This window comes from Macaca mulatta, chromosome 18 (genome assembly GCF_049350105.2).
Source record: "Macaca mulatta isolate MMU2019108-1 chromosome 18, T2T-MMU8v2.0, whole genome shotgun sequence".
Taxonomy (NCBI): Eukaryota; Metazoa; Chordata; class Mammalia; order Primates; family Cercopithecidae; genus Macaca; species Macaca mulatta.
The window spans coordinates 10,644,402-10,671,840 of NC_133423.1; the positions used below are offsets into that span (position 1 = coordinate 10,644,402).

Consider the following 27,439-nt stretch of genomic DNA (forward strand, 5'->3'; position numbering starts at 1 on the left):
CTCCTGTCATCCTGGGATATTCATTCACCGGTTTCTGGGAATTCCTTTACCTCTGTGCGAGGTGCAGTCTCCTGTCATCCTGAGATATCCATTCACCTGCTTCCGGGAATTCCTTTACCTCTGTGCTATGTCTCCTGCATCCCACACGCTGTCTCCCATCTCCTGTGGCCTTCTCTCCTGGTTAATGCTCTTCATTTTTGCTTAGAGTCTCTTCTCCCTTAGCTTTCAGAGAAAAGGTACCGAGGAGGTCTTTTGAGATCTAAGTGTCTGAAAGTCTTTATCTCCCTTACATGTAATTTATAGTTAGGCTAGTGAGAATTCTGGATTGGAAATCATTTACTTCAGAATTTAGAAGCCATCGTCTATTCTTTTTAATTCCAAATGTTACTATAGAAAATTCTGAAGCCCTGGCCGGGCACGGTGGCTCATGCCTGTAATCCCAGCATTTTGGAAGGCCGAGGTGGGCGGATCACGAGGTCAGGAGATCGAGACCATCCTGGCTAACACAGTGAAACCCCGTCTCTACTAAAAATACAAAAAAAAATAGCCGGGTGTGGAAGCGGGCGCCGTTAGTCCCAGCTACTCAGAAGACTGAGGCAGGAGAATGGCGTGAACCCGGGAGGCGGAGCTTGCAGTGAGCTGAGATCACGCCACTGCACTCCAGCCTGGGTGACAGAGCGAGACTCCATCTCAAAAAAAAAAAAAAAAAAGAAAAAGAAAATTCTGAAGCCCTTAGAATTCCTGGTTTTCCTCTTCCTGGAAGTTTTTAGAATCTTTCCTTTTTCTCTTGTATTCTAAAATGTTTAGATGAAGCATCCAGGTGTGGATCTGTTTTAGCCATTGTGCTGGGCTCTCTTGGGCAATCTTTCCATCTATAAACTCATGCTTTCTGAATTACTTCAGAGGCATTCCCGGTACTTTGTATGCTCTGTACATTTGGAGTTCCTATTAAGTTTTTTTTTTCCTATGTAATCTCTCTCTGCTGTCTTTTCCTCTATTTATGAGAGAGTTTAGTCTCTCTTTTCTGTTTGGCAGCTTTTCTTGGTGTCTGGTAATCTTGATTATGTGCTGTATTTAAGACTGGGAAACTCAAAGCAGATTGACATCCCTGAGCATGACAGTGCGACTTTTCAATTGCTGTGCAAGGGGAGCAACGAGAGTTGTTTTGCAGGCTTGTCTTCTGGGGCTTATCAGATTCCCTGGAGAATGGTCTTCTGATCTCTTTCCTGGAGGTGAAAACTCAACTGCCAAATGTTACGTAGCCAAGTAGGAGATGACAGCTGAGGTCTCAGAATTTACTTTGCACAATTTCACTTAATCCTTCAAAGGTTTTAGTAGAATACTCTTGCCCACAAATGTTCCCGTGTCTGCCAGTTCAGAATCCTAATTTATCCTTTCCAGAAACTAAACATCCAGGATTTTGCATGGGCTGGGAGGAAGAGTGGATTAGTTACATACAAATTGGTGGCTGGCAGGCAGGATCTGGGCAGGTAACTACTTTTTAGAGACTTTAAGCAATCTTCCTTTGTCCTCACATCCAGGGATACCTGGTGCTAAATTTCTTCAGCCTTGGGCAATTCAGTGGATAGATTGGGGTAGTTTTCAGCTTTCCCCACTCACCACTTAGAATTCAGGGTTCCCAAGCCTGATACACTTGCCACTCATCCATCCGCTTTCTAGTTTTCAGGCTTGTGTGTGTGTGTGTGTGTGTGTGTGTGTGATCTCATTTTTGTCATTTTAATGGGATTTCAGGAAGGAATAAAAGACATATCTGTGCACACAACTATTTCCTTAGGAGTCTTAACTCTGACACACCCCTGTCCCCAATTGCTACATATATTTTTATTTATTTTTTATTTTTATTTATTTTTGAGACAGAGTCTCACTCGGTCACCCAGGCTGGAGTGCAGTGTGGCACGATCTCAGCTCACTGCAACCTCTGCCTCCCGGGTTCAAGCGATTCTCCTGCCTCAGCTTCCTGAGTAGCTGGGACTACAGGCGCCCACTTTCATGCATGGCTAATTTTTTTTGTATTTTTAGTAGAGATGGGGTTTCACCATGTTAGCCAGGATGGTCTCGATCTCCTGACCTCGTGATTCGCCCACCTCAACCTCCCAAAGTGCTGGGATTACAGGCGTTCGCCACCGTACCCAGCTAATTTTTATATTTTTCGCATGTTGGTTGGCCAGGCTGGTCTTGAACTCCTGACCTCAGGTGATCTGTCCACGTTGGCCTCCCAAAGGGCTGGCATTACAAGGTGTGAGCCACCACACCTGGCCCCATTATCATTTGTTTCAAGAAATGTTTCGATTTTCTTCTTAATTTTTTCATTAACCCACTGGATATTCAGGAGCATATTGTTTAATTTTCATGTTTGTATAGTTTCCAAAATTCTTCTTGTTATTGATTTCCAGTTTTATTCTACTCTGGTCATAGAAAATGCTTGATAATATTTCAGTTTCTTGAATGTTGTAAGACTTGTTTTGTGAACCTAACATATGGAATATGCTACAGAATGATCCATGTGCTGAGGAGAAGAATGTGTATTCTGCAGCCGTTAGATGAAATTTTCAGTAAATATCTATTAGGTCCATTTGGTCTTTAGTGCAGATTAAGTCCAATGTTTCTTTGGTGATTTTCTGTCTGGAAGATCTGTCTGTTCAATGCTGAAAGTAGGGTGTTGAAGTCTCCAGCCATTATTGTCTTGAGATCTCTCTCTTTAGCTCTAATATTTGCTTTGTATGTCTCAGTGCTCCAGTGATGGGTACATATATACTTAGAATCATTATGTCCTCTTGCTGCATTGACTCCATTATCATTATATAATGACCTTCTTTGTCTCTCCTTATAGTTTTTGTTTTGACACCTATTTTGTCTAAGTATAGCTACTCCTAATTTTTTTTTTTTTGTTTTCATTGGCATGGAATATCTTTTTCCATCCCTTTATTTTCAGTCTGTGTATATTTTTATTGGTGAAGTCTGTTTCTTGTAGGCAACAGATACGTAGGTGTTGTTTTTTCATGCCTTCAGCCACTCTGTGTGTTTCTGTTGTAGAGTTTAGTCCACAGTCCATTTACATTCAATGTTGTTATTGACAAGTAGGGACTGCCTTCTGCCATTTGTTATTTGTTTTCTAATTGTTTTGTGATCTTCTCATTCGTCTTTACTTCCTTCTGTCTTTATTTTAGTGAAGATGATTTTCTGTGGTGGTATGTTAATTTCTTAGTTTTTGTGTCTGCATTTGTATCGTTTTTGTAAGAGGTTACCATGATGAGGCTTGGAAATACTTTCTTATAGCCTATTATTTTAAACTAATGATAACTTAATGCTGATGGCATGAACAAACACACACGCAAAAGAAAACTAATAAAAATTCTACACTTTATCTCCCCTGCTGTTTAACTTTTAGTTGTTTCTCTTTATGTCTTATTGTACTGTTTTTGTCTTAAAAATTTGCTGTAGTTATTATTTTCGATTGGTTCATAATTTTGACTCTCTACTTAAGAATAGTTTACACAACACCATTACAGTGTTATAATAGTCTCTCTTTTTCTGTGTGCTTACTATTGCCAGTGAGTTTTGTACTATCAGATTATTTCTTCTTGCTCATTAACATCCTTTTATTTCAGATTGAAGAACTCCCTTTACTATTTCTTGTAGGACAGGTCTGGTGTTGTTGAAATCCTTAGCTTTTGTTTGTCTAAGGTTTTTATTTCTCTTTCATACTGGGAGGATAGTTTCGCCGTATGTACTGTTCTAGGGTAACGTTTTTTTTGTTTTATTTTGTTTTTTTTTTTCTTTCCTTCAGCACTTGAAATATGTCATACCACTCTCTTGTGACCTGTAACATTTCCAGATATATTGGAGCTCCATTGTATGTTATTTCTTTCTTTTCTCTTGCTGCTTTTAGGATCTTTTCTGTGTCTCTGACCTTTAGGAGTTTGATTATTAAATGTCTTAAATGTCTTCTTTGGGTTAAATCTGCTTGGTGTTCTGTAACCTTCTTGTACTTCAATATTGATCTGTCTCTAGGTTTTGGAAATTCTCTGATGTTATCCCTCTGAATAAACTTTCTACCGCTATCTCTTTCTCTTAAATTTGCCTGTTTGAGGCTATTTTTTAGATTTTATGGGCATGCTTCATTCTTCTTTTTCTCTTTTTTCTTTTGTCTCCTTCTCCTGACTGTGTATTTTCCAATAACTTGCCTTCAAGCTTACTAATTCTTTTACTTGGTCAACTCCACTATTATGAAACTGATGTATTTGTCAGTGTGCCAGTTGAATTGTTCAACTCTAGAATTTCTGCTTGCTTCTTTTTAATTATTTAAATCTCTCTGTTAAATTTATCTGATAAAATTATGAATTCCTTCTCTTAGTTTGAGTTCCCAAACAGCAATTTTGAATTTGAATTGAATTGAATTTTGAATTCTGTTTGAAAGTTCACACATCTCTGTTTCTCCAGGCTTGGCCTCTGATGCCTTTTCTAGTTCATTTGGTGAGGTCATTTTTTCCTGGATGATCTTGATGCTTATAGATGTTCATCAGTATCTGGGCATTGAAGAGTTAGGTATTTCTTTTAGTCTTTGCAGTCTGGGCTTGTTTGTGTGTGTCCTCCTTGAGTAGGCTTTCCAGGCATTCCAAGGGAATTAGACCTTAAGCCCAATAACACTTTGTTTCTTGCAGACTTGTAGAGGTACTGCCTTGGTGGTCTTGGATAAGATCTGGAAGAATTCTCCAGATAACCAGGCAGAGACTCTTGTTCTTTTACCTTTTCTCCCAAACAAACAGAGTCTCTATATATATATACTGAGCAGCCTGGAACTGGGGGTGTGGTGATATTAGCACCCCTTGTGGCTACCACCACTGGAACTGCACTGGATTAGTTCTGATGTCAACACAACACTGGGTTTCTCTCAAAGCCCACTGCAGTCACTACCTGCTTACCACCTGTGTTCACTCAAGGCCCTAGTGTGTCTGGAATTGGTGGGTTCTTGGTCTCACTGACTTCAAGAATGAAGCTGCGGACCCTTGTCCGGAGCGTGTTCCTTCAGACGTTCAGATATGTCTGGAGCTTCTTCCTTCTGGTGGGTTTGTGGTCTCGCTGTCAGGAGTGAAGCTACAGACCTTCGTGGTGAGTGTTACAGCTCTTAAAGGCAGCACGTCTGGAGTTGTTCGTTCTTCCTGGTGGGTTCATGGTCTCGCTGGCTTCAGGAGTGAAGCTGCAGACCTTCGCGGTGAGTGTTACAGCTCATAAAGGAAGCGTGGACCCAAAGAGTGAGCAGCAGTAAGATTTACTGCAAAGAGCGAAAGAACAAAGTTTCCACAGTGTGGAAGGGGACCCCAGTGGGTTGCTGCTGGCTGGCTCGGGCAGCCTGCTTTTATTCCCTTATCTGGCCCCACCCACATCCTGCTGTTTGATCCATTTTACAGAGAGCTGATTGGTCTATTTTACAGAGAGCTGATTGGTCCGTTTTGACAGAATGCTGATTGGTGCGTTTACAATCCTTGAGTTAGACAGGGTCATAGAGTGCTAGTTAGCTCGATACAGAGTGCCAATTGGTGTATTTACAAACCTTGAGCTAGACACAGAGTGCTGATTGGTGTATTTACAATCCTTGAGCTAGACAGAGTCACAGAGCACTAGTCCTCCAAGTCTCCATACAGAGTACCAATTGGTGTATTCACAAACCCTGAGCTAGAGTGCTGATTGGTGTATTTACAAATCCTGAGCTAGACACAGAGTGCTGATTGGTGCACATACAATCCTCCAGCTAGATATAAAAGTTCTCCAAGTCCCCATCGGGTTCAGGAGCCCAGCTGGCTTCACCCAGTAGATCCTGCACCAGGGCTGCAGGCAGAGCTGCCCACCAGTCACAAGCCGCGCCTGCACTCCTCAACCCTTGGGCTGTCGATGGGACCGACTGCCACAGAGCAGGGGGTGGCGCCCGTGGGGGAGGCTCAGGCTGTGCGGGAGCCCACCACAGGGGGAGGAGCTCAGACATGGTGGGCTGCAGGTCCTGAGCCCTGCCCTGCTGGGAGGCAGCTAAGGTCCAGTGAGAATGAGTGTGGCCCTGGTGGGCAGGCACTGCTGGGGGACCCAGCAACCTCCACAGCTGCTGGCCTGGGTGCTAAGCTCCTCACTGCCCTGGGCCTGAAGTGCTGGTTGGCTGCTCCCTATGCGAGGCCTGCCGAGCTGGCGCCCACGCCTGCTGGAACTCACACTGGCCCACTAGCCAGCCCTGGTTCCTGCCGGTGCCTCTCCCTCCACACCTCCCCGCAAGCAGAAGGAGGAGGCTCCGGCCTCAGCCAGCCCAGAGAGGGGCTCCCACTGTGCTGTGGCGGGCTGAAGGGCTCCTCAAGCGCAGCCAGAGTGGACGCTGAGGCCTGAGGCCGATAAGGGGCTGAGAGTGAGGGCTACTAGCACACTGTCACCTCTCAGTAGGCCTTTATGATCAGTAGGTAGCAAAGCCAGCCAGGTTTCTGTCCTTCCCTTCAGAGCGGTAAGTTTCCCTAGACCCTGAGCAGGTCCAGAGTTGCTATCTGTGAGCCAGGGATTAGAGTCAAAAATCTTAGAATTTTGCCTGATGTTCTATTCTAATGCTGCTAACCTGGCACTCAAACCACAATACAGGGTCCTTTCTGCTCTTCTGTCCCTTTCCACAGGAAAAGGAGATTCTCCTTTTGGCCACCACTACCACGGTCCCATAGGAGTTCTACCAGGCTGCTGCTAATGTTCACTTAGAGCCCAAGGGCACTTCTGTCATTCTGTGATGAATGCTGCCAGACCAGGGGCTCATGTGTAGGTTTGTTATATAGGTAAACTTATATCATGGGGGTTTGGTGTATCGATTATTTCATCACCCAGGTACTAAGCCTGGCACCCAATAGTTATTTTTTCTGATCCTCTCCCTCCTACTACCCTTTACCCACTGGTAGGCCCCATTGTGTATTGTTCCCCTCTTTGTGTCCCAGTGCTCTCATCATTTAGCTCCCACTTATAAGTGAGAACAAGCAGTATTTGGTGTTCTGTTCCTGCATTGTTTCCTAAGGATCTTGACCTCGAGCTCCAACCACGTTCATGCAGAGGACATGATCTCGCTCTTTTTTATGGCTGCATAGTATTCCATGGTGTATATGTACCACATTTTCTTCATCCAGTTTTCCGTTGATGGGCATTTAAGTTGGTTCCATGTCTTTGCTATTGCAGATGGTGCTGCAGTGAACATTTGTATTCGTGTGTCTTTATGAAAGAATGATTTTTGTTCCTTTGGGTGTATACTCTGTAATGGGATTATAGGGTTGAATTGCAGTCCTGTTTTTGGCTTGTTGAGGAATCACTGCCTTCCACAATGATTGAACTAATTTGCCTTCCACAGTGGTTGAACTAATTTACACTCCCACTAACTGTGTATAAGCATTCCCTTTTCTCCACAACCTCATCAGCATGTGTTATTTTTTGACTTCTTAATAGCAATTCTGACTGGTGTGACATGGTATCTTACTGTGGTTTTGATTTGCATTTCTCTAATGATCAGTGATGTTGAGCTTTTTTTCATATGCTTGTTGGCATTGTGTATGTCTTCTTTTGAGAAGTATGTGTTCGTGTCCTTTGCCCACTTTTTAATGGTTTTTTTTTCTTGTAAATTTACATTCCTTATAGTTGCTGGATATTAGACCTTTGTCAGATGCATAGTTTGCAGATATTTTTTCCCATTCTGTGGGTTGTCTGTTTACTCTGTTGATAGTTTCTTTTGCTGTGCAGACGCGCTTTAGTTTAATTAGATTTCATTTGTCAATTTTTGCTTTTGTTGCAATTGCTTTTCACGTCTTCATCATGAAATCTCTGCCAGTTTCTGTGTCCGGAATGGTATTGCCTAGGTTGTCTTCCAGCGTTTTTATAGTTTTGGGTTTTATATTTAAGTCTTTAATCCATCTTCAGTTGATTTTTGTATATGTATAAGGAAGGGGTCCAGTTTCGATTTATGCATATAATTAATCAGTTATCCCAGCACCATTTATCGAATAGGGAGTTCTTTCCCCATTGCTTGTTTTTGTCAGCTTTGTCTAAGGTCAGATTGTTGTAGGTGTGCACCCTTATTTTTGGGATCTCTATTCTGTTCCATTGGTCTATGTGTTTATTTTTTATACCATTACCATGCTTTGGTTACTGTAGCCCTATAGTATAGTTTGAAGTCAAGTAGATTGATACCTCCAGCTTTTTTCTTTTTGCTTAGAATTGCCTTGGTGTTTTGGGCTCTTTTTTGGTTCCATATGAATTTTAAAAGTTTTTTTTTCTAGTTCTGTGAAGAATGTGATTGGTGGTTCGATAGGGATAGTATTGAATCTACAAATTACTTTGGGCAGTATGGCCATTTTAGCGATGTTGATTCTTCCTAGCCATGTTCATGGAATGTTTTTTCCATTCATTTGTGTCACCACTGATTTCTTTCAGCAGTGTTTTGTATTTCTCCTTGTAGAGATCTTTCACCTCCCTGGTTAACTGTATTCCTAGGTATTGCATTTTATTTTATTTTATTTTATTTTATTTTATTTTAGTGGCAGTTGTGAATGGGATTGCATTCCTGATTTGCCTCTTGGCTTGATTGTTGGTATATAGGAATGTTAGTAACTTTTGCACATAGATTTTGTATCCTGAGACTTTGCTAAAATTGTTTATCAGCTTAAGGAGCTTTTGGGCTGAGATGAATGACTTTTGTAGATACAGGATCGTGTCATCTGCAAACAGGGATAATTTGACTTCCTCTTTTCCTATTTGGATGCCCTTTATTTCCTTCTCTTGCCTGATTTCCCTGGCCAGAAATTCCAGTACTGTGTTGAATAGGAATGGTGAGAGAGGGCATCCTTGTCTTGTGCCAGTTTTCAAGGGCAATGCTTCTAGCTTTTGCCCATTCGATATGATGTAGACAGCGGGTTTGTCATAGATGGCTCTCATTATTTTGAGATATATTCCTTCAACACCTAGTTTGTCGAGAGTTTTTAATATGAAAAGATGTTGAATTTTACTGAAAGCTTCTGTTGAGATAATCATGTTATTTTTGTTTCTGGTTCTGTTTATGTGATGAATCATGTTTATTTATTTGCACGTATGTTGAACCAACCTTACATCCTAGGGATAAAGCCTTCTTGTTCGTAGTGGATTAGCTTTTTGATGTGCTACTGGATTCAGTTTGCTAGTATGTTGTTGAGGGTTTTTGCATTGATGTTCATCAAGGATATTGACCTTTTTTGTTGTTGTTGTTGTGTCTCTGCCAGTTTTGGTGTCAGATTTTCAGCTCTGTTTGGTCGGTTACTTTCTTTTCTTGGCTATTTGGCTGTCAGCTCCTGTGTTTTTTTTTTTTTATTATTCTTAGTTTTCTTAGATTGGGTTTCAATATTCTCCTGAATCTCCATGATCTTCATTCCTGTCCATATTCTGAATTCTGTCATTTCAGCCATCTCAGCCTGGTTAAGAACCTTTGCTGGAAAATTAGTGTGGTCATTTGGAAAAAAGAAGACACTGCCTTTTTGAGGTCTTAGAGTTCTTGCGCTGGTTTTTTTTCATCTTTGCGGGCTGATGTTCCTTCAAGTCGTTAAAGTTGCTATCCTTTGGATGATTGTCTTTTCTTATTTTTTATTTTTTTCCTTTTATCCTACTTAATGTCCTTGGGCATTTCATTATGATATAAGGTGTATTCAGTCGACTCATTTTAGGAGGATTTTAGGGGGCCAAGGCTCAACTCAGGACTCCTGGACTGTGTGCTCTAACTCTTGGGGACTGGTGTCTGGGCAGGGCTTTGATCTCTGTTTCCTCAAGGTTAGGAACCTGTGCTCTGGAGGGTCCAAGGTGCTCTAGGACTGCTGCTCATAACTCTCTGATGGTTGGTGCCAGCCAAAGCACTTCATAGGAAAGTGGCAGTAGGATCTGTCCTTGTTGACACATGTCAGCAGCAGGGTGCACACTCGTCAGCTGCAGCAGGGTGCCGTCAGGTGCCAGGGTGCCAGCCTTGATGCAGGCGTCTATAGCAGCTGTGGTAGCAGCACAGCTTGGGGATTTGGGAGCCCCTACCTGAGGACTGTGTGCACATTCATACTGGTGGTAGTATTAGCACGAGACTGGGCAATGGTGGACGCAAGACCGTGTGTGCCCTTTGTGCCCATTCATTCTGGTGTCGGTGGCTGCTCAGGGCTGGGGGTGGGTTCGCTGCTTTTGGTGGCTAGTTCTGTGTTGGCAGCCCCAGCGCAGGGATGGGGTGCTGGCAGGCCCAGGGCTGGCGGGCTCCATGCCTCCTGACTCTCTGAGGACAATAGCAGGGAGGGAGGATGGAGTGCAGTCACGGCTGGCAGCAGTGACATGGCAGGGTGCACGTGCGCACATGTGCTGGTGGGGAAGGGAAGGCAGGTCCTCCTGTACACGCCCACAAAGCATTGTGGTGGGTGGCCAGTGGGTGAGTGCCTGCAGGCAAGGCAGCATGAAGGAGGCTGCAGTGGGGGAAGAATGCTGCTGTATGTCCAACTGGGGTCACTCTACTGGAGCGCTCTGCTAGTCAGGCACAGTCTGCCAGCGCAAGAGCTACCATGTAGGCCCCCAGGAAGTACCTGGGAGCTTCACTCTAAGCAGGTGTGGCTAGGCTCGGGCCATTGGATAAGCCAGCAGACCAAAGGGTGACCCAGACTGGCCCCATCTCATGGGCAATATCACCCTGCAGAGTTGAGGTCCCACAGTTCCCCTAGGGATAGAGTCTTCTATGGGAGCAAGTCTAGCCTAAGGGTGTGGGCGTCCCTGGCAGTGCTACGCTATAGACACTCCCATACAAAACTCTCTGGGCTCTGCCCCAGCTGGAGTGCTGCTTCTACTGCTTCCCTAAGCAGCTTTCCCTGACAACTCAAATGTCCATAGTGGTCCAGGGGTCCCTTCCTACCATGATTCCAGAGGCCTGTGGTGAGAGTGAATTTCGTTCCTTGCCTTTTCAACTCACCCCCTCTGCAGGAGTGGTTGGGGGCCAGGAACAAGTTGTGGTGCTTGGTAGCCTCGAGCAGGGTCCCCAGCTTCCTCCCCCCTCAGCCCCGGCTCTATGTTTTCCCTCCATCTGTTCTCAGTGCCCTCCCTCTGAAGATCTAGGAGTGTGCCAGTCTTCCTGATGTCCCGGTCCCTCAGTAGGAGATGTTCCTCCTGGCTGTATCTAGTTGGCCATCTTGGAGCAGAAATTTCTAGGTTTTTTTTTTTTTTTTAAATAAAAATGTATGGAATCTGTTATTGTGTCTACTTTTGTACATATTAGAAATTTTTAAGTGAAAATTTTTCTAACTCATAAATTTAAATGTATAAAGGAAATATACCGAAATAGTAGTTTCAGAATTACAAATGATTTTCCATTTCTCTGAAAGTCAAAAAAGTTATGCATTATTTTTTGAGAAAATGTTATATGACAGATGCATGTTACCATAGAAATGAAAGATGGAAAGAACCAAATCACCTGAGATATAGGGGTAGTTTAGGTAGAAATGGAGAGAGGGTAATGTGTCCCCAGAAGGAGAAAGGAGGACATTGATGACAGTTCTCCTGCTCAGCAGTGTTACAAGGACCCATTTTAATAAGCTACACATATGTATGTATACAGTATGCTCTGGTGAATTTGAGTAAGTATGTGAGCTTGCTATGTAAAAGCTAAATAAAGCTTTTTTCTGTAGACGATGCGTCTTTAAGAATGATTGTTGTTCTCTTCCACAACTTATACAGTCTTATCCACACAGAACATTCTCAAATATTAATGATTTATCAAAATCCAGTGAATTTCACATGAAAGTTGAAACCTAGCAATATCTTTTAAGTAGAAAATGTTCTTTATTCACAATGGTTTTGCTGCAGATTAAATATTTCTTCAAGGCAGTTTGATTTGTATTCTCTGCAGTGCTATGAAGGGAAATCCTCCAAAGATATCCTGAAAAGAGTAGCTGCAAATGCGTTGATGTCACTTCTGGCTGTCAGTAGAAGAGCACAGAAACATGCTTTGAAAGGTGAGCCACGTGACACGTCAGCTGTGTTGATGGCATTATCAGCAGCTCATATGTTTTGTTGCTTGTTAAAGTTAATTTTCTTTAGACTCAAAATGTAAAAAACTTACAGTATAGTCTTAGTGTCAGTAAAAATCATTTTTTCATACAGAAGCAGTAAATATGCATTACTTTTCAAATAAAAAGATTAGACGTAGTTTTTTGTTTGTTTAATATGTGAGGTTCTTGCTCTAAAGAACCTATATGTAAATATTAGAGAAGCTAAAAGGTAACACATTGAGTTTCATTGTAATTAAATATTACTATCCAGAAGCACTTACTGCATACCTGAACAAAACCCACATAGTTTTGATGGTAAAAACAGCAACAGACAGTTCCATATTTTCTAAATTTCTCCTCTTGAGTGTTGTAATTTCTCATTTGGGAATCAGAGAACATAGATCTGAGAATTAAAAGAGAATAATGGCAACATCAAGTCCATTAATATCAGTTGTGATTTGCTACTAAAACAAATGATGTATTCCTCAAGTTGTAAATTGGATTTGGGGAGTATCTTACTAAAAACTGAAAACAAGTGGCCTTCAGCATTTTAGTACTCTTACTTTTCCCCCCTCTGATTCATTAATCTCTTACTGAAAATTCTAAAATGAAGTGGGTCAGAAATAGAGAATGTTACCTTTTTGAGAATCTGATTGGTATATGTGGTTTTAACTTAACTTGGAAATAGAATATCCTTTTGACTGCTATAGATTTTGTCTTTCAGCCAGTCTTATAGACAATTGCATGGAGCAGATGAAACACATAAATGCACAACTGAACCTAGATTCTCTGAGGCCTGGGAAAGCAGCATTGAAAAAAAAGGTAATATTGTGGGATAAATGAATGCCTATATGTAGAGACCATTCTCCAGTCCCCTTGTGCCTAGAAATGAGCACGAGCTTGAAATGAGAAGCAAGGTAGAGATGGATTTAGAAGCAAGGTAGAGATGGATGAATTAATGAGATTTCTATGTTAGCAGATTGTTGACTTGTTTTGGTCTTAATTCTTACTTGAAGATCTTTAGACAACATCTGTTTATTATGTACTGTTGTTATTATAAAACATTGGAAATATCCACATATACATGATACTATGCCAGATAAATTTTTTATACTACAAAAAGAAAATCTTTATCTCAAAACAAGCGTAGGTTAACTAGGAATGAGATCTATAACAACTATAATTTATTAAGAGTTTTCTATATGTCAGCCACTATTGAAACCTTTAATATTTATTATCTCATGAACAAACACTCATTACAGCACAATCACACAGTTGGTAATCGTTGGAGCTAATATTTGCCCCATATCTGGGTGGTTGAAGAGCTGGTATTCCTCATCTCTGTTTATCTCCTTCTGTGCCTTCTGAATATCTCCTCTAGCATTGAGTCTGTTGGACTCATGTTTAAACTGCATGCTCAGATAAACTCAAAATAACATAGTTATTATATAATAGCTATGGTTAACAATAACTACTGTGGTTAACAAGATCTGCCACCCACTTATTCAGCAAATGAAAGTGTGTGAATAGTATAAATATATAAATATACATATATGTGTGTAGGTAAGGCCATTATAGCAGCACTCTATGTAATAACTAGTTTCTACTTCCCTTAATAAGAAACCAAGACAAAGTCTTATAGGAGATTGATTGTATGTTTATCAGTTCTTTTTTTTTTTTTTTTTTTTTTTTTTGCCTCTTTTCCTCTCTAGCCAAAGGCCCTTCATCATTGAGAAAGTCAGCCAACACCTGATATGATTGAAAACCTGTCAGTATCTGCCTCACTTTATTGAGATGAAACATGGAGGCTATCATATATCCGAGTTCCTCCATGCTTGATAGAACAGAAATAGCTTTTTCTTGGTGAATGTGCTTCTTGAGATATGGTCATCTTTCAGAGATCATTAGCCTGTCAGTTCCCTCAAAGTTACAGTGGTTGGGCATGATTAGAGCACACCTGCATTGTACTGTGACCCAAAGGGCAGGGAATTACTATACACAAAAATGGAGTATGTTGTTGCATTCACAGTTTTCAACTGCTTTTTGTTTAAATAGGAGGATGGTGTTATTAAAGAGTTAAGCATTGCCATGCAGCTCCTAAGAAACTGTCTTTATCAAAATGAAGAATGTAAAGTAAGTAGAGCTACTTTTCAAAATTTTAGTAGAAGTACTGGTATTAAGCAGTTTAATTTTTATATGAGATAATGTAGTAGGAAAAATGGAAAGCTCTGACTTTTAAATTTTTAGACACACGGTTGATTAGTCCTCAAACTCAGTGTTAATTGTCAGAAATGTGTGTATCTAATCTTGTTACTCATCACTGATTACATTTCTTGTGTTTATCAGTGTTTTATCATTGAAACTTTAACTTCACAAACCTCAGCCTCATTCTGTACTCTTAGGCATTTTAAGTGTTGGTTTCCCACCTATTTTAGGTATGGAATGAATGGCTGGATGTGTCTTATAAGGTAGATTCTTTCAAAATGGGTTGTTAAAACAACTCTGCAAGGAAATAAATGAAACTATCTGTATCTATAAGGAAATAAGAGTTTCCTGCTTCAAAGGAGAAGAGAGTTAGAACTGCTACCTAGTGTGGCCACATCCACTGAGAGGAAGTTGCTTCTAGCTCTGCTGACTCCCTGTGACCATTTACACAGCCCCTCTGTCTAGAAATCACTGAGATATTTTGCTTTGTCTGTAAGCATTGATGATATTTTAAACCATTGTATCAGTACTACTATAGAGGATATAATCTTTTGAACACTATGATTTGCTTTGTCTATAGTTTTACAACACTTTTGAAATACTAGATTAATGCTTTAATGCAGAAATACTAGATTATTCTTTATAAGAGCTGGCCATGAAAATAAAATTTAAAAAATTCTAAATTAAAGCTTTAATATAGAAAGCAAAGATAAATTATAGAAACTTTTATTGCCTTTTAAATGTTTACCTGTTTTGCTCTTGTGGTAAGAGCACAACTGGAAAAACCATACCACATCTGGAAAAGGGACATGTTGAACACACTTACTCCTTACCCGATGTTAAAAAGCCAGAGCCATGACTCACAATTAATATTTCAGAGTAGTTTGATGGAAATTAAGTATTTATTTATACATTTTATTAAAATTCCCCATATATGAATTTATATGAACTTTTTCTCAAAACAAAAGTGCCATTAATAAACTTATGATTCCTTCATGCTTATGATATTATGCTTGTGACTGGATGTACAGTCAGTATTCATGTATATATGTAAATATATAAATTTCATGTGTGTGTGCAGTTAATATTCATTCATGACACCTTATTCAGGGAAATACTCTGGAATACTTTACATGTAGGATCTACCTATAAAGATTTATGAAATGCTAACCTGGCTGCTAGTTATAAATATTGTGCTCAATTTGTATCACATTAGGCATTTATAAAAGTGTAATATCTCAATAAGTCAAAGCATTTCTGTATTTCTAAATTGTTTAATAAGAAGTAAATCCAAAGAATACTTAGATTATCCTTGAGTATAAATATAATCTTACAGAGGTAGAGATTCTTAATTTCAATTTCAGCTTTTATCAGGTGTATGGCATGTTCTCATTATTAATAGTTGACCACTATTGGGTAATTCACCAGGTTACCCACTGCCACCCCACCCTGCTGTCTGCATATGCATAACATTAAGGGGTTTTCATACTGGAAGGATCATGGTGGCTGTGAGGTAAATGAATTAAATAGTGGATAAGGTTAGACGGAGGGGACTGTCATAGTCCAGACAAGAGATGATGACACCTTAACTTGAGCAGGTAGAAAGGAGAAGAAGGGTAGGGAGTAAACTGGAAGCATTGAAAAGAGGAGGAGGGATGTAGAATGACTTCCAAACTCCAGTTTAAGCTGCTGCATTATGATGCATTAAGAGTGCATGATAGAGCAGAGCACAGGTGTGAGAGCCCCGACATTCCTGCTTGCACCTGCTAGCCTCAAGAGTCTTACGGGCATCCAGGTGAAAAATGGCTTGTCAATGTGTAGATGGTGTTTGTGGTCCTCACTATTGTTGAAATTTCCCAAGAAAGTATGTAATGAAAACCAAGGTCGTATCTTTGGAAAATAGGAACATTTAAGAGAGGGCAGAAAACAACTGAGAAAGGAATACTGGAGAAGGGATTTGGAGATCGCATTAGGCCATTCTTGCCTTACTATGAAGAAATATCTGAGACTAGGTAATTTATTAAAGAAAAGAGGTTTAATTGGCTCACAGTTCTGCAGACTATACAGGACACATAGTGGCATCTGCTTCTGGGGAGACCTTAGGAAACTTGCAATCATGACAAGAAGGCAAAAGGGGAACAGGCACATCACATGACTAGAACTGGAGCAAGAGAGAGAGAGAGCTGGCGAGGAGGTGCTGGACACTTTTAAATGACCAGATCTCGTGAGATCACTCACTGTCTTAAGGCAAGCACCAAGCAATGAGGAATCCGCCCCCAAGATCTAAACACCTCCCACCAGGCCTCATCTCTAGCACTGGGGATTACAACTCAACATGAGATTTGGGCAGGGACAAATATCCAGACTGTCAGAGATGATCCAAGATAGAGCAGCAGCATGGAAATTAAGAAAGAAGAGACATACAGCAAGTGCCACAGTGCTTAAGCGTTGTTGGCAACCACAAAAGTAGGAGTGGCCTCAGTAGAATCTTTAGGGCAGAAAATAAATGGAAATGACCTAAGATTAAATGTGAGATGGGGAAATTATAGCAATAATGATGTAGAAGTTTGGTCATGAAAAGTGGCATTAATAATTTAGGACATATAGGATGAAAGGAAATGAGTATGTTTGTTTCTCTTAACATGTAAACTGCTTGAATACAGGCACAGAAATGAGCAACTTGGGGACGAGTTGTTTAAGAGATAGCAAGAGGAGAACTAACTGGTGGATTAAGATCCCTGAGGAGGCAGGAAGAGCTGTGCTCCAGAACACAGCTGAATGTATGAATCTCTGGCAGGCAAGAAGTGGAGCACCTCTTTGTCACTGCCAGGCAGACAGGAGGGGTGAATGGATGAAAATACAGATAAACTATGTGGACAGAATGGCAGAGCAGATAAAGGAGTTTGTACTTAATAGTTTCTGTCTTCTCTATGAAATAGTAAACAAGGTCGTCTGCTGCAGATGGAGGGCTGTGTGCCACAGAGAGTGGCGAACGTGGGAAGAGCTTCAGGGAGAGCACTGGGAATGACCTCAGTGCTTACGGGGAGTGTCAAACGTTGGGACTCACTTCTCCTATTCTGCCACTTGATGCTATGTGAAATTGTGTAGGGTGTATTTATGTGCATGCTCACATGCATAAACATGGGTCTACGAATTACCTCAGGATTCTTGTTCATTTAAAACAGATATTGCTGCACTTAAACAGCTATATTTTATCTGCAGTATTGTCCCGGGGTAACTGATCTTTGTAATAAAGACTCTGAGTTACTTCGGAATTTATTGATTTATCATAATATTTAGACTGAATTTTATATATTCAAATTACTCAAAAATTGTGATTTACTTTGAGTATATATATACACACACACACACACAGAGTGGGGGAGAGGGACAGAGGGCGGGCAAGGAGGACTCAGAGTTGATCAGAAAGTTTAACCAGAAATTCTCACTTCTGGCCATTTCATAGCATTTACAGGAATTTATTCAGTGTTGTGAGATATCACTTTGCTGTTTAATTTACATGTTACAAAGGCTGTTTTCTATGCGTCCTACCTTAGTGGCACATCTTAACCACCCTGGTGTTGAAGGGACTTCCTGAGATTGGTCAGGCTCGTGGTCAGGGCCGCCATGTGTGGAGCCCAGTGGGGGTGGGGCAGGATGCTGAAGACAGCCACAGGATTCTCCTTGTGTCTTACATTGGTGGCTTTTTGTTGTTGTTTTGATTTTAATGTTATATTTTCATATATTCAGACTAATGTTGTCTTTTTCCCTTCCTTCAACAGGAAGCAGCTCTTGAAGCTCACCTTGTGCCTGTCTTGCACTCTCTCTGGCCTTGGATTTTGATGGATGATTCATTGATGCAAATTTCTCTGCAGCTCCTTTGTGTCTATACTGCAAATTTTCCAAATGGTAAATAGGATCCAATACTGCCTTTCAATAATATGCCAAAATACTAGTTTTATAAATGTCGTTAAGGTAGACTGGAAAAACTAATACGTATTTTGAAGTATTTCTCTGATTTATTGAGCATATGATGGGTAAAGGCAAGCTTTCTCGTAGGTATTATGAGAACAGACAGATATTTTAGTGTGTTTGTTGCCATGAGAGAGTCACTGGCAGTGCGGGCAATAGAGAGGGAGGACTGGTCTGATTATCTGGCAATGGGAAATTGAGTTTAGTAGGAAAATTGAGAGGATAAAAATTATGATGTAAGACCTCAAAAGCCAAGTGAAGGTTAGAACTTTTTATAGATTCCAGAGCAGGAGACTGGCGTGATGAACGTTAGTTCTCACAACAGTTGGTCTGATGATACACGATATCACTAGGGCTCCTCTTTCGCTCATGTACTTGATCGACATCTTCTCAAGAGCCTGCGGTGGGCCATGCATTGTGAGTTCTGGTGAGAGTGATCTGAAATGAGATAGGAGGACAGGTCATGTAGGGCCTCAGGGGCCACAGTAGGGAGTTTGGATTTTTATGTGAGTGTAACAGGATTTTTATGTGAGTGCAACAAGATTACATTGGCGGTTGTAAGCATGATTTAATTTGTGTTTCAGAAAGATTAGGCTAGGTGTGGTGGCTCACGCCTGTAATCCCAGCACTTTGGCAGACCCAGGCAGGCGGATCACTTGAGGTCTGGAGTTTGAGACCAGCCTGGCCAACATGAGGAAACCCTGTCTCTACTAAAAATACAAAAATTAACCAGGCATGATGTTGCATGCCTGCAGTCCCAGCTACTCAGGAGGCTGAAGCAGGAGAATCACTTGAACCTGGGAAGCAGAGGTTGCAGTGAGTCAAGATCACGCCACTAATACCCCAGCCTGGGCAACAGAGCGAGACTCTGTCTCACAAAAAAAAGAAAAGAAAAGAAAAATTACCCTGGGCGATATGTGGAGAATGGATGATTGGGAGCAAGTCTAGAAGCAGGGAGACTTCTCATGGAGATATAATGGTGGCTTGGGCTTGAGTGGTAGCTGGAGAGATTGAGAGAAGTAGGCAGATTCAGTATATAGCTCAAAGATAGAGTCAAGGATACCTGTTGTGGGAGGTAGGAAGGAAAAAAAGGTGTCCGGGGTGAACTTCATTTGGAGAAATGAGCCTGAGCGCACAGTAGTGCCATTTACTAAAATGGGGAAGATTTGAAAGAAGCAGACTTGAAGTGAGAAAGAAGTAGGAATCAGGAGTTCTCTTTGGTCTTGTTTAGTCTGAGGTGTTGATGTTCACTGAAGTGAAAATAGTAAGTTGGAGTTGAATTCAATGGAGACTAGAGGTAAGTTTGAAGATTTAAAATGTTGGGAATATTATTAATTATTTATTGCTGCAAAAGAAATTACTTTAAAATTTAGCATCTGCAAACATCAATCATTTCATTATGCCACGGCTTCTGTGGCTCAGGAATCTGGGAATGGCTAATCTGGGTGGTCCTCGCTCAGAGTCTCTGCAATCATCTGAAGTCTTGACTGGGATAGAGGATCCAGTGTGACTATGGGAGCCTCAATTCCTTGCTACTTACGGCTGTCTCAAACGACCCAGAGTGAGTAGGCCGAGGGCAGAAGTTATAGTTTCTTATAATCCAGTCTCAGAAGCAACTGAACAGCACTCCTAGCTCCTGTGGGTCACACATACCAACCCTGGTACAGAGGCAGGGGCCACTGGGACCATCTTGGAGGCTGGCTACCACAGAAGTCATTGTTGTATAGATTGTATTTAAAGCCATGTGGCTATTTGAGATTACCCAGGGAGAATGTGTAGATGGAGAAGCAGAAATCCATGACTGAGTTCTGAGGCACATTAACATTTGGAGTTAATCAAAAGATGAGAAACCAGCAGAAAAAAAGAGAGAAGGAGCATCCAGTGAGATAACCAGTGCATAGTCACAGGAAGTCAGAGAAGGGCATGCTCAGTTGTGTGGAATGCCGTAGAAAATTCTACTAAAGTGAGGATAGAAGCAGTGGCCACTGGACTTAGCAGTACTGATGTTCTTTTGGACCTTGAGGGTAATTTTAGTGTAGTGCTGGAACAGAAACCTACTTAGTGTGGGTTGAGGAGAGAAGATGAAGAAGTAGAGGAGACAGCTTTTCCAAAATGTTCTACTCTTAAGAGGATAAAGAAATGGAGCAACAGCAAGAAACAGATGTGGAGTCAAGGGAGGAGTTTTTGTTCATTTTTAAAAATGTATGTTTTTAAGGCATGTTTATTAACTTAAGGGATTGGGAGAATGAGGTATAGGAAAGAGTACAGGTAAGAGCCCAGCCTGAGAGGATAAGAGAGGTGACAGCTAGAGCACAGCGGACAACAGAAGCAGAGGGAAGGCTGAGAGGAAGGATGTGGATTTAGGAAGGCTGGTAGACTTGATGGGAATGATGAGAAAATTCCCATTTTGAATACTTCTGCTTTCTTCATTTAGGAGAGAACATTGACCACTAAGAATGAGCAAAGACAAGGAGTAGAGGTGATGTGAGAAGAGGAGAAAGTGTGAAGTTGCTGTTTTTAGAGGAAGGAAAGTAGGATTGCTGGCAGTGTTAAGTACCAATTTAAAATGTATGGTCATAAATTTAAGATTTGACTAGTTAGCAAGTTTTTGTGCTTTCTTCTAACAACACTCAGTTGCCCAGCAACTGGGGTCTCTAAATATCAAAGGTTATACAGAGAAGGGACTGGAACTCAAAACAGTTAAGAGCCCATCTAGTTACTGCCAGATGCTGATGATGGCTTATTCTTTGAATAATCTCACACCTCTGGAGCTGTCCATTTCGACACCCAACTCAGATTGTCTGCAGTCAGCACAAAGAGATAGAAACAGACCTTCAGGCTCTTGAACTTGAATTATTATTGAAGCGTATGTGTACAGGATTGTCCTTGCCTTCGTTCTGTGCTGTGAACTTTCTCTCTTCCTGAGGTCTGGTGGGAATGTCTCCTTTCAGTGCATTTCCCAGCTCTACTAGTGTGTCTTTTGTTTGTTTACTCATCTTTTGTGAGTTTCTTTTACAGAACATATTGGATTCTGATCAATTTATGCTTAAGTTGGCCTCCTTGTATGAACTTTCACAAGTCAGTTATACCTTAGGTTTACATATAATACAGTCTTATTGATTTAACATTAAAATGTGTTTCCAATTTCTTTTTTCTCCCTCAGTAAGTCTCATTCAGTTACTTAATTTCCTGAGAAACACTGGACCCTGGAAAACCTGTAGATGCCACTGCTGGCTCCTGCCATTCTAAGCTATGTGACCTTGAGCAACAAACTGGCTTTTCTGAGCTCCATATCTTTGTTGACCAAATATAGAAAATAGTATTTGTTCTGTCCCCTTTCCCAGGAATATTATGTTCCTTATTTGTATGTTATGTAAAATGAAGGCATTAGACAAGTTATCTCCCATTTCTAAAATTCTGTTCCTCTACACAGGCCTTTATTTAGATGTTTTCTTTAGGAACTATTAAAAACCCTAGGATGCTTATTTCATTCTTTTTAAAAAAATAAACCTGGTGTCTTAAAGTGCTTTGTTGAGATAATTAGGCCCTCATTGAGACAGTATATCTATTAGGTTGCATGTAGACACCAACATTAGCCTCTATTGCTAATTTATAGTTCACAGGTTAATGGCCAAGTCATTTTGATAGACAGATACGCTTTGCCACTTAGTGTCTTCAAAAACTAAACAGGGAAACTGAGAAGACATTGTCATAGGCTGTTATTTTTGAAGGTTGCAGTTCTCTTTGTTGGTCAAGTTGTGGACAACACCCTGTTCAAGCTACACATAGAGGAGCCCTGAGCAACTCTCTGATGCTGTGTGTCCTCAAGCTGGCTTCCCAGATGCCGCTGGAGAACACCACGGTTCAGCAGATGGTTTTTATGCTTCTTTCAAACCTGGCCTTGTCGCATGACTGTAAAGGAGTAATTCAGAAGGTAAGCACTTAAACTCCCCTCATATCTTAAAAGGGTACTCAGTGAAATAATCTTTCTAGTCAAAAGTTTACAACTCAGTTTCTAAGATTAATATATTATGATTTTGAGGCATTTTATTTTAAAGGATTATAAAAGGGTTAAGAGGTTCACTTTGTTTAAAGCCAGTTGATAGATGACACGTGCAGAGGGACAGGAGCTGGAGTAGAGTCATGCCATTTCCTTCTCACTGATCTTCTTAGCTTTTGGATTATATTTTATCATTCTCAAAAATGAGGGTTTTAGAACAATAGCTGTCTTACATTTATTGGAGATAATAAAAGTAATATATTGGTCTTTAAACAGACCAAATTGAGCAGTAACAATTTCAGTTTAATTTCATTGACAAAATGGTTTATGAAATCACAGCCCACTTCCCCCAGTTAGACCTTAACTTCCTTATGGCATATTAAGCAATTTTATGAGTTCTCTAGGACTCCAGTTCCCAAACTAGACTCCTCATCACTGATTTTAACTTAAGGTAATTTAAAAGGGATGTAATGAGTTAAATAAATTCTGGTACAGATGTGCACTCAGATTCTGTATTTAGATGTGTATAAACGGAATCCCTAATTAGGAAAATCCCTTCAAATTTGAGTATAATCAGATTATATATTACTTAATAGTATTGTAATTTGGGTGCTTCCATTTCTTTTACTTGAAGGCCAAGATAAATTGTAAAAGTTGAGAAGATTTATAAGAATTGAGTCTCGTTTTCCTGCACTGTTTCTTCTCCCTGAACTCCTCAGAAGATATTTTGTTATCACCACATACATAGAAAGATAGGTTTTTCTAAGGAAATGGAAAGATCAGTCTCACCAAGGAAAGATGTTTTCAGTGGCGCGTTGGAGCCAGCCCCCTACTGACTCATGAGTGTCATCTTAAATTTGCAGGAATTTTATAAAAATTCCAGTTGATGTTACGTTGTTATTTTGAAATCAGCCGCAGTGAGAGTGTCACACCATGTAATTCTGTGAACTGTACAAATCGTGGATCTTTTCTACCCTCACCACAATCAGTTGTTTATTTACCAGCGCATGGCTGGATATTTTCTTCATGTATATGTTCATGTATGTCATATATGTATATATATTTGAATATATTTTCTTCATATATGTATTCATATACATACATCATTTCCAAAATGAGACATTCTCTTGAACTGGATATATGTGATTAGCATCCATAAGAATGAGAGATTCTGCATATGTGAGAGAAGAGCGGGGGCAGTGCTTCCCACCACTTCCTTATGGAGCATGTTAGTGGGAAGCTAAGTGGGAGCCCCAGAAGGAATGTAAGTACCAGTCTCAAGTCTGGTCTCTGACCTTGAGCTGGAGACCTATTCTCTTTCAGCTTCATTTGGGCTAAACAAAATGATCTCTAAGATAAGTTCAACTCTTAATCTGTTATTCTAGTGCTATACTTAAGAATATTTTGATGAAGTGTGATCAGACTCTCCTTCCAGGGACAGATTAATCAAGTCTTTTTCCTCTGCTCTAATTAGGAAATGCCTGAGACTTCCTCTGCTGCATTAAGTAATAATGAGCCCAGACGCTTAACACTTCTACTTCTTCATTACTCATCTGTAGGACATAGAAAATGCAGCAGGTGCTGTTGTACAACTCAGGCTCTAAAATATCCTGTTTTGTTTTGTTTTCTACCATGGTATACATATTCTACCTGGTGTAGGAAATTGTCTGAAAACATCTTTAGAAGCAGCAAAAAAAAAAAAAAAAAAAGGAGTGCCCACAGCACATTTACATTTGAGAGCACTGACATCTACTCTGTCACCCTTGTCAGTCCCAAATCCAGCAAGAGTTGAATCTAAAAACTATCAGTTTGGCTGAGAGTAGGTGTAAGTGACAGCAAATGCAGCTGAAAGTGGGCATGTAATTTTACAGTTTACTTATTGTGTGGGTAATGTTGATAATATTTCTGTACCTCATTTCATTCTTAACACCCAGAGTCCTTTTGTATAAAAACGTTAAGTTTATTTTATAGATTAAAGCCAACATCTTGATTTTGGTCTAGGAAAACCTAAGAGATAAACTGGAGTAGATTTAAACAGAGAGAAAGAGGAGTTATTCTGTGCAATCATAAAAGTTAAGTGATTGCATTTCATTTCTAAAATGTCCACCTAACTGTGGTTTCCATGCTGCCATGGGCTGCAGCTTGATGTAGCACTTTTATACTTTGCGTATAGATTAGTCTAAATAATTTATTATCTTTCTTATAGTTAAGGGTTTGGTGGGGTTTTGTGGAAGAGGCTTTATTTGGAGGCTGAAAAGACTCTTACAGTGCAAATAATAGAGCTTTCTCATCTGTAAGCGTAATAGAATGACATGTAGCCATCAGAAATTCTTACTTGTAATGATAAGTACCTGGGATAAAGTGAATGTAAGATGTATCTATAGATGTGATAAAAACAACAACACCTGTAGCTACAATGATTCAAAATGCCCTCACTACTTCCAGAGTTGTTAACTAGTATTCAAGACTGATTTGGAATTTTTCCTTTTTTCCTTCCTTAGGGTAGCTTTTAATGACGAGCAAAATCACCAGAAGGCACAGAAAAGAGAAAACTCAAGAAGCCTGAAATAATCTCCAAACTTAATTATCAATTCTAAATAATTAAGAGTTAACTATAGTATACTTCATTCATCATGAGGAAAAAATTAGCAGGAATTAAAACTTGAGCACTATTTTGTTCTTCTTACCTTTTTCACTTATACTTGGAAATCATATAGATGGAGTATTCAGAAGGTATTAGAAAGGATAAATTAATGTAGGGGAAGAGTATATCAGAATGTTAGTTAATCGTTCACCAAGGGACTAGGAAAATAATGAAAAAGATGAGAAGAAAATAATATTCTCTCTATTTATCCACAGAGTAACTTCTTGCAGAACTTCCTCTCTCTAGCATTGCCAAAAGGAGGAAATAAACATCTCAGTAATCTGACTATTCTTTGGTTGAAGTTACTTCTGAATATATCATTTGGAGAGGATGGGCAGCAAATGATTCTGAGGCTTGATGGCTGTCTAGACTTACTAACAGAGATGAGCAAATATAAGCACAAGCGCAGCCCTTTATTGCCTCTTCTTATCTTTCATAATATTTGCTTCAGTCCTGCTAATAAACCCAAGATCCTGGCTAATGGTAAGTATTCACGCACACATATGTTTATATATGTAGTTATTCATATTTGGTGTTCAGATCAACACCAAATAATTTTATAAATAATTTTCTAGGTATTTATTAAGCACCCACTGTGTTCAAGGCACTGTGGAAGGCATGGGAATGAATCAGGCATGGCTTCAGCCTTCCGTGGGCTGCCTGGAGTCTCCTGAGGTTAGCAACTCTTGTCATTCCAGTGCACATACTGGACACCTGGAGGAAGGGGAGTCGTGGACGAGGGCTCCCTGGCCTTACCTTCTGCTCGCTCTCCTCTCTCCTTGCTCTTCCTCTAACTCTCCCACCCCTCCTCTGCATCTTCAAGCAAACGCTACTATGTCAGTGAAGCCTCTCGAGAACCACGTGTTAATATAATAGCCCCAACCCCTTCTTTCTGCCTTCTCTTTCCTCCTCCTCACTATGTCCTTTCCTGGTTTTATTTCCCTCCATAGTATTATTGCCAGCTGATAAGAGTATGTGTTTCATGTATCTGTCTGTCTGTCTATTCCGAGTCTTCCCACATGAGAAAGTAAGCTCTCATGGGGTCAGGAGGTTTTTGTCTGCTTTGTTTGTTTATGTGTAGCACCTAGAATTGTGCCTACAACTAGTGAGCACTCAGTAAAATTTGATGATTGAGAGAGACGCTAAGCAGACCAGAGAGTTCAGGGCTTGAGATCAGATGGTGCAGTTAGCCTTGCAGAGACTCCATTCTCTGAGACGTAGGACAGATGGAGGCAAGGATTGGTAAGGATTCAGAAAAAAATTGAAGCAAAAAGAGTTGGAAAGATCTTTTTCTGCAACCATGTGTTATCGCTGTGAGGAGTATGTGAATTTCACGGGGAGTGAGTTTTATAAAAGACACGTGTTCTAGTGAAAAACAGAAGGTGGGCTGCAGACCCCTACGTGCCTGGTCTTGAATGCCAGCCCCAGGACATCACTCCAGGGTCGCCTGGCACAGCCTTGCTGGGCCCAGCTTCTTCATCTATAAAAGAAGCCCACTATTCTTGGTTTGGTTAAGAATCAGTTTATAAACACACATTAAGTGCCTAGCACTATTTCTGGTACATGATAAATGTTTAAGATAGGTTCATTCTCTTGTTCTTTCATGTTTTTCACTTAATCTTTTCTCAGAGGCATTTTTCTGTGAAATCAAGGGTTTTCTAAGTGTACGAAAATGATTCTTCTTACATTTTGTGGTGTATATAGTTGTGATTCTATTTTTCTGATAAGCATTCTGATAATCAGCTGCTAGATATGATATGGAAAGATGTTTAAAGTTCAGTTAGCTTGTACCAGACCTAACCTTACTGTGGATTTTGCACTCTGCCTTCCACTGGCTGCTGTGCTGATGCTGTGCTCTCTGTTGCTGCGTGATGTGCATCACTGGTTTTATTTCCATCCTCTCCCACTGTATCTGCTTCAGCCCTCACATTTGTAAAATGAGGGTAATGATAATCCCTCCTCAGGGCAATGAGAGAGCCTGTGAAGTGTCTGTGGCCATTCTTGGTATATAGCAGCGACTCAGTAACATCTGATATTGTTTATTCGCCTTTCTTAGAATGATTTTTTTCTTTGGGGACTACTTACTCCAATTTATTATTGAGAGTTGGAAAAAGGTCAAGCTTTTTGGGAACTGAAGGAGATAAGTATGCATTTTCCACTTCTAGATCCCTCTAGAATTATTTTTACCATTTCTTTGTAGTCAGCAATGCTTTTTCTCCATTAGCTTAAAGCAGATGGACAAACTTTGGTGAGAAACTTCCCCTACCCTCACAGACTAGAGATCAGTGGGCTTGAGGCGGGGGTAAGATAATAGACATCAGCTGTGCAGTTTCTGTAGGAACTATAAAAGGATGTCACAGGCTATGCCTCCCTTCCACTTGGGGATCTACAGAGGAGGCCTAGCAGAGTCAGCCAGCTTAAAAGTCTCCCAGGAAAGGCTGCCTCTGGTTGATAGCACCCACACATCTGGTTTAAATCGTCAGGAGTGGAGTGTGCTGTGGAGCTTGACCTTGCTGGTAAAAATTGATCTGGGGCTGGGCACAGTGGCTCACAACTGTAATCCCAGCA

The 27,439-nt window shown here is 40.5% G+C and overlaps 1 protein-coding gene and 1 non-coding gene across 4 annotated transcripts in view; both read left to right on the forward strand.

Moving 5' to 3' along the window:
* Nucleotides 1–27,439, forward strand: part of RTTN (rotatin) — a 195,039-nt gene that overhangs the window by 155,440 nt on the left and 12,160 nt on the right. The window contains exons 41-47 of one of the 3 annotated variants that reach the window (XM_077974807.1): nucleotides 11,909–12,014; nucleotides 12,775–12,872; nucleotides 14,106–14,183; nucleotides 18,038–18,164; nucleotides 21,959–22,161; nucleotides 25,087–25,354; nucleotides 25,447–25,546. In XM_077974807.1, the coding sequence (XP_077830933.1) occupies nucleotides 11,909–12,014; nucleotides 12,775–12,872; nucleotides 14,106–14,183; nucleotides 18,038–18,164; nucleotides 21,959–22,161; nucleotides 25,087–25,354; nucleotides 25,447–25,457 (891 nt within the window). In that variant the 3' untranslated portion in view covers nucleotides 25,458–25,546. Of the gene's footprint in view, nucleotides 1–11,908; nucleotides 12,015–12,774; nucleotides 12,873–14,105; nucleotides 14,184–18,037; nucleotides 18,165–21,958; nucleotides 22,162–22,861; nucleotides 23,019–25,086; nucleotides 25,355–25,446; nucleotides 25,547–27,439 lie in introns of those variants that run through there. The other 2 variants (XM_077974806.1, XM_077974808.1) reach the window with 2 other exon arrangements.
* On the forward strand, nucleotides 22,039–22,094 carry MIR7173 (microRNA mir-7173). Its single transcript, NR_128349.1, has one exon. It is a non-coding gene; the product is annotated as a microRNA mir-7173 (primary transcript).